General features: G+C 51.6%; 1 protein-coding gene across 1 annotated transcript in view; it reads right to left on the bottom strand.

Moving 5' to 3' along the window:
• Positions 1-8,907: 8,907 nt before the first annotated feature.
• Positions 8,908-15,000, bottom strand: part of LOC115125282 (tyrosine-protein kinase receptor UFO) — a 121,706-nt gene continuing 115,613 nt past the window's right edge. The window contains exons 18-19 of the mRNA XM_065000606.1: positions 13,593-13,729; positions 8,908-10,532 (exon numbers count right to left, since the gene is read on the bottom strand). Of these exons, the coding sequence (XP_064856678.1) occupies positions 10,094-10,532; positions 13,593-13,729 (576 nt within the window). The 3' untranslated portion in view covers positions 8,908-10,093. The remainder of the gene's footprint in view (positions 10,533-13,592; positions 13,730-15,000) is intronic.

Here is a 15,000-nt window from a genome sequence, read left to right as displayed (position 1 = left end):
ACCGTACCAGCTGTCTACCTGTACACTGCTGTACCAGCTGTCTACCTGTACACTGCTGTACCAGCTGTCTACCTGTACACTGCTGTACCAGCTGGCTACCTGTACACTGCTGTACCAGCTGTCTACCTGTACACTACCGTACCAGCTGTCTACCTGTACACTGCTGTACCAGCTGTCTACCTGTACACTACCGTACCAGCTGTCTACCTGTGCACTACTGTACCAGCTGTCTACCTGTACACTGTTGTACCAGCTGTCTACCTGTACACTACTGTACCAGCTGTCTACCTGTACACTGCTGTACCAGCTGGCTACCTGTACACTACTGTACCAGCTGTCTACCTGTACACTACTGTACCAGCTGGCTACCTGTACACTACCGTACCAGCTGTCTACCTGTACACTGCTGTACCAGCTGTCTACCTGTACACTGCTGTACCAGCTGTCTACCTGTACACTGTTGTACCAGCTGTCTACCTGTACACTGCTGTACCAGCTGTCTACCTGTACACTACCGTACCAGCTGTCTACCTGTACACTACCGTACCAGCTATCTACCTGTACACTGCTGTACCAGCTGTCTACCTGTGCACTACTGTACCAGCTGTCTACCTGTACACTGCTGTACCAGCTGTCTACCTGTACACTACTGTACCAGCTGTCTACCTGTACACTGCTGTACCAGCTGTCTACCTGTACACTACTGTACCAGCTGTCTACCTGTACACTGCTGTACCAGCTGTCTACCTGTTCACTACTGTACCAGCTGGCTACCTGTGCACTACCGTACCAGCTGTCTACCTGTACACCACTGTACCAGCTGTCTACCTGTACACTGCTGTACCAGCTGTCTACCTGTGCACTACCGTACCAGCTGTCTACCTGTACACTACTGTACCAGCTGTCTACCTGTACACTACTGTACCAGCTGTCTACCTGTGCACTACCGTACCAGCTGTCTACCTGTACACTACCGTACCAGCTGTCTACCTGTACACTACCGTACCAGCTGTCTACCTGTACACTACCGTACCAGCTGTCTACCTGTACACTACCGTACCAGCTGTCTACCTGTACACTACCGTACCAGCTGTCTACCTGTGCACGACCGTACCAGCTGTCTACCTGTACACTACCGTACCAGCTGTCTACCTGTACACTACCGTACCAGCTGTCTACCTGTACACTACCGTACCAGCTGTCTACCTGTGCACTACCGTACCAGCTGTCTACCTGTACACTACCGTACCAGCTGTCTACCTGTGCACTACCGTACCAGCTGTCTACCTGTACACTACCGTACCAGCTGTCTACCTGTACACTACCGTACCAGCTGTCTACCTGTGCACTACCGTACCAGCTGTCTACCTGTACACTACCGTACCAGCTGTCTACCTGTGCACTACCGTACCAGCTGTCTACCTGTACACTACCGTACCAGCTGTCTACCTGTACACTACCGTACCAGCTGTCTACCTGTACACTACCGTACCAGCTGTCTACCTGTACACTACCGTACCAGCTGTCTACCTGTACACTACCGTACCAGCTGTCTACCTGTACACTACCGTACCAGCTGTCTACCTGTACACTGCCGTACCAGCTGTCTACCTGTACACTACCGTACCAGCTGTCTACCTGTACACTGCCGTACCAGCTGTCTACCTGTACACTACCGTACCAGCTGTCTACCTGTACACTACCGTACCAGCAGTCTACCTGTACACTACCGTACCAGCTGTCTACCTGTACACTACCGTACCAGCTGTCTACCTGTACACTACCGTACCAGCTGTCTCCATTGAGTTAGAATGTAAAGTACCAAAAATAGAGCAGGATCATGTACATCACGTCTTTACTGGCGCGGGACAACATGTAGATAAATGCTAGAACGTTCCTCCTACTATGAAATGTCCGTCTCTGACGTGGTGCTTTGTGGTCCATGCAGACTGTTGCATTGACAAGGTAAAAGACCTACAAAAGGAGCTCTATTCAATCTGGGAAGCTGAAGAAGCGTTACAGAGTCCGCGATAGAAGTGTAAACGACACATGCTTCCTTTACCGTGAGGTAAGTCTTCGCTTAAGCGGGAACATTGCCTTTACATTTTTATATATATATATTTTTAATGTAAACTTTATTTAAACTAGGCAAGTCAGATAAGAACAAATTGTTTAAATCACACTGTAAAGCTGAACTTCCACAATGCGGATTGAATAGAGCCCCAAGAACACATGAAATGTCATTCAAACAAACACAAAAAAATATATAATAAGCCTAAAAATACAAGAACACGTTAATATTAGTGCAAAGGTCTTATACATGAAAATAAAATAAAAGAATACACACGTTTAAACAATAGTATATAATAGCAACACTGTGCTTTGAGCCACATGTACGTTTGAGTGTGGCGTGACCCTTAGGTAGCCATAGTAACTATCAGGTAGCCATTGTAACCCTCAGGTAGCCATAGTAACCCTCAGCTAGCCATAGTTCTCTGCTAGGGTGAGTAAAATGGTCAGAGTGAGATGTTATCTCATTTGTGTCTGGAAGTAGCTAGTTAACCGTTAGCCTGTTAGCTTGGGTGTTTGACTGCTGTTGTTAGGGTCAGAACGCTCAGATCGCCCAGAGCGTCCACTGGTCGCTCTGAACGCTCCGGAAGTAAAACGCTCTGAATTGACAAACGACTTGACAAACTCCCAGAGCGCCCTCTAGCACTCCAGACGTAATTTACGAACATACACACATAATGTTGCCCCCTATATCTTATTGGTCCTAGGTGATCTTATCAATCAGGGTTGGAGTCAATTCAGAAAGTCCACTGAAAGCCACAAGTCCAATTCTCTTACATGATTTTCAATGAGAACAATGTGGAATGTGTTTTGCTTTCAGAATTGATGGGAATTACAATGGAATTAACCTGTCAATAGCTGTTCCATTGCTTTAATTTAGCAAACAATGAAATGTTATGTATGTCTGACCTGTTGCTTTTCCCTTTCTCTCTTCCACAAGATAAAACACACTGGGTCAAAACAGGCTGAGACAGGGGGAGACAGGGGGAGACTGGGGGAGACAGGGTGAGACTGGGGGAGACTGGGGGAGACAGAGTGAGACTGGGGAGACAGAGTTAGACTGAGGGAGACTGGGGGAGACAGAGTTAGACTGAGGGAGACTGGGGGAGACAGAGTTAGACTGAGGGAGACTGGGGGAGACAGAGTGAGACTGGGGAGACAGAGTTAGACTGAGGGAGACTGGGGGAGACAGAGTTAGACTGAGGGAGACTGGGGGAGACAGAGTGAGACAGGGTGAGACAGGGTGAGACAGGGTGAGACAGAGTGAGACTAGGGGAGACAGAGTGAGACTGGGGGAGACAGGGTGAGACTGGGGGAGACAGGGTGAGACAGGGGGAGACAGAGTTAGACTAAGGGAGACAGAGTTAGACCGGGGGAGACTGATTGAGACTGGGGGAGACAGGGTGAGACTAAGGGAGACAGAGTGAGACTGGGGGAGACAGGGTGAGACAGAGTGAGACTAGGGGAGACAGAGTGAGACTGGGGGAGACAGGGTGAGACAGGGTGAGACTGGGGGAGACAGGGTGAGACAGGGGGAGACAGAGTTAGACTGAGGGAGACAGAGTTAGACCGGGGAGACTGATTGAGACTGGGGGAGACAGGGTGAGACTGGGGGAGACAGAGTTAGAATGGGGAGACTGATTGAGACTGGGGGAGACAGGGTGAGACTGTGGGAGACAGAGTTAGACTGAGGGAGACAGAGTTAGACTGGGGAGACTGATTGAGACTGGGGAGACAGGGTGAGACTGGGGAGACAGAGTTAGACTGAGGGAGACAGAGTTAGACCGGGGAGACTGATTGAGACAGGGTGAGACTGGGGGAGACAGAGTTAGACTGGGGGAGACTGATTGAGACTGGGGGAGACAGGGTGAGACTGGGGGAGACAGAGTTAGACTGAGGGAGACAGAGTTAGACCGGGGAGACAGGGGGAGACAGAGTGAGACTGGGGGAGACAGAGTTAGACTGGGGGAGACAGAGTGAGACTGGAGGAGACAGAGTTAGACTGGGGGAGACAGAGTTAGACTGGGGAGACTGGGGGAGACAGAGTGTGACTGGGGAGCCTGGGGAGACAGATTTAGACTGGGGGAGACTGGGGGAGACAGAGTGAGACTGGGGGAGACAGAGTTAGACTGGGGAGACAGAGTGAGACTGGGGGAGACAGAGTTAGACTGGGGGAGACAGAGTGAGACTGGGGGAGACAGGGGAGACAGAGTGAGACAGGGGGAGACTGGGGGAGACAGAGTGAGACTGGGGGAGACAGAGTGAGACTGGGGGAGACAGAGACTGGGGAGACAGAGTTAGACTGGGGGAGACAGAGTGAGACTGGGGGAGACTGGGTGAGACTGAGGGAGACAGAGTGAGACTGGGGGAGACAGAGTGAGACTGGGGAGACAGGGTGAGACTGGGGGAGACAGAGTGAGACTGGGGGAGACAGAGTAAGACTGGGGGAGACAGAGTTAGACTGGGGGAGACAGGGTGAGACTGGGTGAGACAGAGTTAGACTGGGGAGACAGAGTGAGACTGGGGGAGACAGGGTGAGACTGGGGAGACAGAGTGAGACTGGGGAGACAGAGTGAGACTGGGGGAGACAGAGTTAGACAGAGTGAGACTGGGGGAGACAGAGTGAGACTGGGGGAGACAGAGTTAGACTGGGGGAGACTGAGGGGAGACAGAGTGAGACTGGGGGAGACAGAGTGAGACTGGGGGAGACAGAGTTAGACTGGGGGAGACAGAGTTAGACTGGGGAGACAGAGTGAGACTGGGGAGGGGAGACTGGGGGAGACAGAGTGAGACTGGGGGAGACAGAGTGAGACTGGGGGAGACAGAGTGAGACTGGGGAGACAGAGTTAGACTGGGGAGACAGAGTGAGACTGGGGGGGAAGACTGGGGGGGTAGACAGAGTGAGACAGAGTGAGACTGGGGAGACAGAGTTAGACTGGGGGAGACAGAGTTAGACTGGGGGAGACTGGGGGAGACAGAGTGTGACTGGGGAGACTTAGGGGGAGACAGAGTTAGACTGGGGGAGACAGAGTGTGACTGGGGAGGGGGAGACAGAGTGAGACTGGGGGAGACAGAGTTAGACTGGGGGAGACAGAGTGAGACTGGGGGAGACAGGGGGAGACTGGGGGAGACAGGGGGAGACAGAGTGAGACAGGGGGAGACTGGGGAGACAGAGTGAGACTGGGGGAGACAGAGTGAGACTGGGGGAGACAGAGACTGGGGGAGACAGAGTGAGACTGGGGAGACTGGGTGAGACTGAGGGAGACAGAGTGAGACTGGGGGAGACAGAGTGAGACTGGGGGAGACAGAGTGAGACTGGGGGAGACAGGGGGAGACAGAGTGAGACAGGGGAGACTGGGGAGACAGAGTGAGACTGGGGGAGACAGAGTGAGACTGGGGGAGACTGAGGGAGACAGAGTGAGACTGGGGGAGACTGGGGAGACTGAGGGAGACAGAGTGAGACTGGGGGAGACAGAGTGAGACTGGGGGAGACTGGGGGAGACAGAGTGTGACTGGGGAGACTGGGGAGACAGAGTTAGACTGGGGGAGACTGGGGAGACAGAGTGAGACTGGGGAGACAGAGTTAGACTGGGGGAGACAGAGTGAGACTGGGGGAGACAGGGGAGACTGGGGGAGACAGGGGAGACAGAGTGAGACAGGGGAGACTGGGGAGACAGAGTGAGACTGGGGGAGACAGAGTGAGACTGGGGGAGACAGAGACTGGGGAGACAGAGTGAGACTGGGGGAGACTGGGTGAGACTGAGGGAGACAGAGTGAGACTGGGGAGACAGAGTGAGACTGGGGGAGACAGAGTGAGACTGGGGGAGACAGGGGAGACAGAGTGAGACAGGGGAGACTGGGGGAGACAGAGTGAGACTGGGGGAGACAGAGTGAGACTGGGGGAGACTGAGGGAGACAGAGTGAGACTGGGGGAGACTGGGGGGGAGACTGAGACTGGGGAGACAGAGTGAGACTGGGGGAGACAGAGTGAGACTGGGGGAGACAGAGTGAGACTGGGGGAGACAGAGGGAGACTTGGGGAGACAGAGTGAGACTGGGGGAGACAGAGTGAGACTGGGGAGACAGAGTGAGACTGGGGAGACAGAGTTAGACTGGGGAGACAGGGTGAGACTGGGTGAGACAGAGTTAGACTGGGGAGACAGAGTGAGACTGGGGGAGACAGGGTGAGACTGGGGGAGACAGAGTGAGACTGGGGGAGACAGAGTGAGACTGGGGAGACAGAGTTAGACTGGGGGAGACAGAGTTAGACTGGGGGAGACAGGGTGAGACTGGGTGAGACAGGGTGAGACTGGGTGAGACAGAGTGAGACTGGGGGAGACTGGGGGAGACAGAGTGAGACAGGGGGAGACTGGGGGAGACAGAGTGAGACTGGGGGAGACAGAGTGAGACTGGGGGAGACAGAGACTGGGGGAGACAGAGTTAGACTGGGGGAGACAGAGTTAGACTGGGGAGACAGGGTGAGACTGGGTGAGACAGAGTTAGACTGGGGGAGACAGAGTGAGACTGGGGGAGACAGGGTGAGACTGGGGGAGACAGAGTGAGACTGGGGGAGACAGAGTGAGACTGGGGGAGACAGAGTTAGACTGGGGGAGACAGAGTTAGACTGGGGGAGACAGGGTGAGACTGGGTGAGACAGGGTGAGACTGGGTGAGACAGAGTGAGACTGGGGGAGACAGGGGGAGACAGAGTGAGACAGGGGGAGACTGGGGGAGACAGAGTGAGACTGGGGGAGACAGAGAGACTGGGGGAGACAGAGACTGGGGGAGACAGAGTTAGACTGGGGGAGACAGAGTGAGACTGGGGGAGACTGGGTGAGACTGAGGGAGACAGAGTGAGACTGGGGGAGACAGAGTGAGACTGGGGAGACAGAGTGAGACTGGGGGAGACAGAGGGAGACTGTGGGAGACAGAGTGAGACTGGGGGAGACAGAGTGAGACTGGGGGAGACAGAGTTAGACTGGGGGAGACAGGGTGAGACTGGGTGAGACAGAGTTAGACTGGGGGAGACAGAGTGAGACTGGGGGAGACAGGGTGAGACTGGCGGAGACAGAGTGAGACTGGGGGAGACAGAGTGAGACTGGGGGAGACAGAGTTAGACTGGGGGAGACAGAGTGAGACTGGGGGAGACAGGGTGAGACTGGGGGAGACAGAGTGAGACTGGGGGAGACAGAGTGAGACTGGGGGAGACAGAGTGAGACTGGGGGAGACAGAGTTAGACTGGGGGAGACAGAGTTAGACTGGGGGAGACAGAGTGAGACTGGGGGAGACAGAGTGAGACTGGGGGAGACAGAGTGAGAGTCTGTGTTGAGATCCGTTCATTGTAATGGCCTCTATCCCACTTAGCTGGTACTGTGGAGATCACTATATGGCAGGGTCTTAGCTGGTACTGTGGAGATCACTATATGGCAGGGTCTTAGCTGGTACTGTGTAGATCACTATATGGCAGGGTCTTAGCTGGTACTGTGGAGATCACTATATGGCAGGGTCTTAGCTGGTACTGTGTAGATCACTATATGGCAGGGTCTTAGCTGGTACTGTGGAGATCACTATATGGCAGGGTCTTAGCTGGTACTGTGTAGATCACTATATGGCAGGGTCTTAGCTGGTACTGTGTAGATCACTATATGGCAGGGTCTTAGCTGGTACTGTGTAGATCACTATATGGCAGGGTCTTAGCTGGTACTGTGGAGATCACTATATGGCAGGGTCTTAGCTGGTACTGTGGAGATCACTATATGGCAGGGTCTTAGCTGGTACTGTGTAGATCACTATATGGCAGGGTCTTAGCTGGTACTGTGTAGATCACTATATGGCAGGGTCTTAGCTGGTACTGTGTAGATCACTATATGGCAGGGTCTTAGCTGGTACTGTAGATCACTATATGGCAGGGTCTTAGCTGGTACTGTGTAGATCACTATATGGCAGGGTCTTAGCTGGTACTGTGTAGATCACTATATGGCAGGGTCTTAGCTGGTACTGTGTAGATCACTATATGGCAGGGTCTTAGCTGGTACTGTGTAGATCACTATATGGCAGGGTCTTAGCTGGTACTGTGTAGATCACTATATGGCAGGGTCTTAGCTGGTACTGTGGAGATCACTATATGGCAGGGTCTTAGCTGGTACTGTGGAGATCACTATATGGCAGGGTCTTAGCTGGTACTGTGGAGATCACTATATGGCAGGGTCTTAGCTGGTACTGATGATTGTCCTGCATGCAGTTTGTGTGGACAAGGACTTGCCTATAATGTGTGCTAATGGTGGTCTGTCTGAGGGGTACTGGTCTTTACTGTCTTAGGGGTACTGGTCTTTACTGTCTGGTCTGTTTGAGGGGTACTGGTCTTTACTGTCTGGTCTGTCTGAGGGGTACTGGTCTTTACTGTCTGAGGGGTACTGGTCTTTACTGTCTGGTCTGTTTGAGGGGTACTGGTCTTTACTGTCTGAGGGGTACTGGTCTTTACTGTCTGGTCTGTCTGAGGGGTACTGGTCTTTACTGTCTGAGGGGTACTGGTCTTTACTGTCTGAGGGGTACTGGTCTTTACTGTCTGAGGGGTACTGGTCTTTACTGTCTGGTCTGTCTGAGGGGTAATGGTCTTTACTGTCTGAGGGGTACTGGTCTTTACTGTCTGAGGGGTACTAGTCTTTACTGTCTGAGGGGTACTGGTCTTTACTGTCTGAGGGGTACTGGTCTTTACTGTCTGAGGGGTACTGGTCTTTACTGTCTGAGGGGTACTGGTCTTTACTGTCTGGTCTGTCTGAGGGGTACTGGTCTTTACTGTCTGAGGGGTACTGGTCTTTACTGTCTGAGGGGTACTGGTCTTTACTGTCTGGTCTGTCTGAGGGGTACTGGTCTTTACTGTCTGAGGGGAACTGGTCTTTACTGTCTGAGGGGTACTGGTCTTTACTGTCTTAGGGGTACTGGTCTTTACTGTCTGAGGGGTACTGGTCTTTACTGTCTGGTCTGTTTGAGGGGTACTGGTCTTTACTGTCTGAGGGGTACTGGTCTTTACTGTCTGAGGGGTATTAGTCTTTACTGTCTGGTCTGTTTGAGGGGTACTGGTCTTTACTGTCTTAGGGGTACTGGTCTTTACTGTCTGAGGGGTACTGGTCTTTACTGTCTTAGGGGTACTGGTATTTACTGTCTGAGGGGTACTGGTCTTTACTGTCTGAGGGGTACTGGTCTTTACTGTCTGAGGGGTACTGGTCTTTACTGTCTGAGGGGTACTGGTCTTTACTGTCTGAGGGGTACTAGTCTTTACTGTCTGAGGGGTACTGGTCTTTACTGTCTGAGGGGTACTAGTCTTTACTGTCTGAGGGGTACTGGTCTTTACTGTCTGAGGGGAACTGGTCTTTACTGTCTGAGGGGAACTGGTCTTTACTGTCTGAGGGGTACTGGTCTTTACTGTCTGAGGGGAACTGGTCTTTACTGTCTGAGGGGTACTGGTCTTTACTGTCTGAGGGGAACTGGTCTTTACTGTCTGAGGGGTACTGGTCTTTACTGTCTGAGGGGTACTGGTCTTTACTGTCTGAGGGGTACTGGTCTTTACTGTCTGAGGGTACTGGTCTTTACTGTCTGAGGGGTATTAGTCTTTACTGTCTGGTCTGTCTGAGGGGTACTGGTCTTTACTGTCTGGTCTGTCTGAGGGGTACTGGTCTTTACTGTCTGGTCTGTCTGAGGGGTTTCAGGGCCAAAAGTCTGTAGACTCATTATGGTACGAAGTGTGCTTAAGAAGGAGGAGATGTGAGGACGTAACTATATACATTTTGACAATCCCACTTATTTCAATCACAACGTGGAATGCCTAAAGGAGTGTGCATGGGTGTGTGTAGGAGTATGTTTGTGCAAAAAAGGCTTGCTAAATGATTTGATTGGGATTAAATGGTATTGTCCAGTCTGTCTGTCAAGACTGACAGTGAATACCAACAGGAGGGATTGTATAGTTCTGATGGTATTGACCAGTCTGTATTGACTCTGTGACAGTGGTGAGCGTAGAGCCCTTCATCACTACCAGGGTACCTTCCTGGGCCCTCCCCTGTCCTCCTGCACCTCTGCCGTGCTTGTCGGGGTGGAGCAGCCGGAGGGTTGTAGGGTTGTCCCCAGGGGCAGCGTGGCGGAAGAGGAGGACACCAGGTTATTAAGACTCTCCAGGGAGTCAGAGAGCAGGCGGTTGGTGTCGTGTTGGGGACAGAGGACATAGCGGCTAGGGTGGGTGTGGTGCACCTCCACCGTGGCCACAGAGTCCAAGCCCTTCAGGCCCCCGGCTGGGTCGCGTCCCCCCACGGCCCCCAGTTCCATCGACTCCTCCATGTTGACATAGAGGATCTCATCTGGGTCCTGGGAGTCCGGCAGGTCCTCGAGAGCCTTCTGCAGCTCCCCACGTAGAGTCTCAAACAGAGGACGGTCCTTAGGACTCAAGAACCAGCAGGAGAACATCAGGGAATAACTGAAGGAGAGAAGGAGAGAGGAGAGAAGGAGGAGAGAGGAGACAGGAGGAGAATAGAGGAGAGAAGGTGAGGAGAGAAGGTGAGGAGAGAAGGAGAGGAGAGAAGGAGAAGAGAGAGGAGACAGGAGGAGAATATAGGAAAGAAGGTGAGGAGATAGGAGAGAGGAAGAGAAGCGAGAGGAGAGAAGGAGAGGAGAGAAGGAGAGTAGAGAGTAGAGGTTTGGTTATAACTGAATTTGTAATACTTGATTTAGCTGGAGTTTCACTATTGGGACATTATACAGTTTGAAGAAACGGTGGTTCCCAACCCTGGTTCTTCAGTACCCCCAAAAATAACCCTGGTCCTTCAGTACCCCCAAAATAACCCTGGTCCTTCAGTACCCCAACAATAACCCTGGTCCTTCAGTACCCCAAAAATAACCCTGGTCCTTCAGTACCCCAACAATAACCCTGGTCCTTCAGTACCCCAACAATAACCCTGGTTCTTCAGTACCCCCAACAATAACCCTGGTCCTTCAGTACCCCCAACAATAACCCTGGTCCTTCAGTACCCCAACAATAACCCTGGTCCTTCAGTACCCCAACAATAACCCTGGTCCTTCAGTACCCCCAACAATAACCCTGGTCCTTCAGTACCCCAACAATAACCCTGGTCCTTCAGTACCCCCAACAATAACCCTGGTCCTTCAGTACCCCCAACAATAACCCTGGTCCTTCAGTACACCAACAGTAACCCTGGTCCTTCAGTACCCCAACAATAACCCTGGTCCTTCAGTACCCCAACAATAACCCTGGTCCTTCAGTACCCCAACAATAACCCTGGTCCTTCAGTACCCCAACAATAACCCTGGTCCTTCAGTACCCCCAACAATAACCCTGGTCCTTCAGTACCCCAACAATAACCCTGGTCCTTCAGTACCCCAACAATAACCCTGGTCCTTCAGTACCCCAACAATAACCCTGGTCCTTCAGTACCCCAACAATAACCCTGGTCCTTCAGTACCCCAACAGTAACCCTGGTCCGTCAGTACCCCCAACAATAACCCTGGTTCTTCAGTACCCCCAAAATAACCCTGGTCCTTCAGTACCCCAACAATAACCCTGGTCTTTCAGTACCCCCAAAAATAACCCTGGTCCTCCAGTACCCCAACAATAACCCTGGTCCTTCAGTACCCCAACAATAACCCTGGTCCTTCAGTACCCCAACAATAACCCTGGTCCTTCAGTACCCCAACAATAACCCTGGTTCTTCAGTACCCCCAACAATAACCCTGGTCCTTCAGTACCCCCAACAATAACCCTGGTCCTTCAGTACCCCAACAATAACCCTGGTCCTTCAGTACCCCAACAATAACCCTGGTCCTTCAGTACCCCAACAATAACCCTGGTCCTTCAGTACCCCAACAATAACCCTGGTCCTTCAGTACCCCAACAGTAACCCTGGTCCTTCAGTACCCCCAACAATAACCCTGGTCCTTCAGTACCCCAACAATAACCCTGGTCCTTCAATACCCCAACAATAACCCTGGTCCTTCAGTACCCCAACAATAACCCTGGTCCTTCAGTACCCCCAACAATAACCCTGGTCCTTCAGTACCCCAACAATAACCCTGGTCCTTCAGTACCCCCAACAATAACCCTGGTCCTTCAGTACCCCAACAATAACCCTGGTCCTTCAGTACCCCAACAGTAACCCTGGTCCTTCAGTACCCCAACAATAACCCTGGTCCTTCAGTACCCCAACAATAACCCTGGTCCTTCAGTACCCCAACAATAACCCTGGTCCTTCAGTACCCCAACAATAACCCTGGTCCTTCAGTACCCCCAACAATAACCCTGGTCCTTCAGTACCCCAACAATAACCCTGGTCCTTCAGTACCCCAACAATAACCCTGGTCCTTCAGTACCCCAACAATAACCCTGGTCCTTCAGTACCCCAACAATAACCCTGGTCCTTCAGTACCCCAACAGTAACCCTGGTCCGTCAGTACCCCCAACAATAACCCTGGTTCTTCAGTACCCCAACAATAACCCTGGTCCTTCAATACCCCAACAATAACCCTGGTCCTTCAGTACCCCAACAGTAACCCTGGTCCTTCAGTACCCCCAACAATAACCCTGGTCCTTCAGTACCACAACAATAACCCTGATCCTTCAGTACCCCCAACAATAACCCTGGTCCTTCAGTACCCCCAACAATAACCCTGGTCCTTCAGTACCCCAACAGTAACCCTGGTCCTTCAGTACCCCAACAATAACCCTGGTCCTTCAGTACCCCAACAATAACCCTGGTCCTTCAGTACACCCAACAATAACCCTGGTCCTTCAGTACACCCAACAATAACCCTGGTTCTTCAGTACCCCCCAACAATAACCCTGGTCCTTCAGTACCCCAACAATAACCCTGGTCCTTCAGTACCCCCAACAATAACCCTGGTCCTTCAGTACCCCCCAACAATAACCCTGGTCCTTCAGTACCCCCAACAATAACCCTAGTCCTTCAGTACCCCAACAATAACCCTGGTCCTTCAGTACCCCCAAAATAACCATGTTCCTTCAGTACCCCCAACAATAACCCTAGTCCTTCAGTACCCGAACAATAACCATGGTCCTTCAGTACCCCAACATTAACCCTGGTCCTTCAGTACCCCCAACAATAACCCTGGTCCTTCAGTACCCCCAACAATGACCCTCATCAAGCTTGTCCAGGGCTACAACGACAAGGTGTACTGTTAGGAGTACTGAAGGGCCAGGGTTGGGAAACACTGATCTAGAACCTAAAAGGGTTCCTCGGCTGTCCCCATAGGAGAACCCTTTTTGGTTCCAGGTAGAACCCTTTTGGGTTCCATTGTTAAACCCTTTCCACAGAGGGTTCTACATGGAACCAAAAAGGTGTATCCTATTGGTGCAGCCAAAGAACCGTTTTTTCTAAGAGTGTCCCAGGCAAACTACATGGAAATCAGTATTTTATATACAGTATATTGACCCAGGTCTGTTTTTATTTACAGTATATTGACCCAGGTCTGTTGTAAGAAGGAAAACTAGTGTTGATCCACTCACATGCTGTCCAGACAGTCTGGAGGTTGTTTGAGACGGTTTCCTTGTCTCAGGTAGTCATATATCTCACTGTTCTCCACACCTGGGTACGGAGTCTGGCCGCGCGATGCTATCTCCCACATGGTCACGCCAAATGACCACTGAGAGAGAGGGAGAGAGGGGGAGGGAGGGAGGGAGAGAGAGGGGAAGTGAGGTAGGGAGAGAAAGGAGAGAGGAATGGATGGAGAGAGAGGAAGGGAGGTAGGGAGAGAGGGCGTGAGAGAGGGTCGGAGAGAGGGAGAGAGGGTCAGAGAAATTAGGGAGTGAGAGAGAGGGTCAGAGAGAGGAGGGAGAGAGGGTCAGAGGAGGGAAGAGAGAGAGGGTCAGAGAGAGGAGAGAGGGAGAGAGGATCAGAGAGAGAGAGAGAGAGGAGAGAGTGAGAGAGAGTCAGAGAGAGGGAGAGAGAGTCAGAGAGGAGGGACGGAGAGAGAGAGGAGAGAGAGAGGAGAGAGTGAGAGAGAGAGAGTGAGAGAGAGGAGAGAGTGTCAGAGAGAGGAGTGAGAGAGAGGAGAGAGTGAGAGAGGAGAGAGTGTCAGAGAGAGGAGCGAGAGAGAGCGAGTCAGAGAGAGGAGAGAGTGGGGGTCAGAGGAGCCTCAGTCTCACACATTACACAAACACAAATCCACATTAGGAAAACAGCAGCTATGCCTGTGACCAAATCAAAGCATTAAAACACTGACATGTTCGCCTAAGCCTAATTCCTCTCATAGACAACACACCAAAGAAGTTTGGCTTTATAGGAGGGGAATTAACTGGTGCTGAGAAAAAATACATTTGTATGCACACACATGCACACCACTACGTGCACACCACTATGAGCACACCCCTATATACACACCACTACGTGCACACCACTATGTGCACACCACTATGAGCACACCCCTATATACACACCCCTATATACACACCACTATATACACACCCCTATATACACACCACTATATACACACCACTATATACACACCCCTATATACACACCCCTATATACACACCACTATATACACACCACTATATATACACCCCTATATACACACCACTATATACACACCACTATATACACACCACTATATACATTATACACACACACACCACTATAAACACACCACTACATACACACCACTACACACACACCACTATATACACACCACTACACACACACCACTATATACACACCACTATATACACACCACTACATACACACCACTATATACACACCACTATATACACACCCCTATATACACACCACTATGTGCACACCACTATGTGCACACCACTATGAGCACACCCCTATATACACACCCCTATATACACACCACTATATACACACCACTATATACACACCCCTATATACACACCACTATATACACACCAT

The sequence above is a fragment of the Oncorhynchus nerka genome, linkage group LG14 (assembly GCF_034236695.1).
Source record: "Oncorhynchus nerka isolate Pitt River linkage group LG14, Oner_Uvic_2.0, whole genome shotgun sequence".
Lineage (NCBI taxonomy): Eukaryota > Metazoa > Chordata > Actinopteri > Salmoniformes > Salmonidae > Oncorhynchus > Oncorhynchus nerka.
Note: the sequence above shows the minus strand (reverse complement) of the source record. Positions and strands in the feature narration are given on the sequence as shown.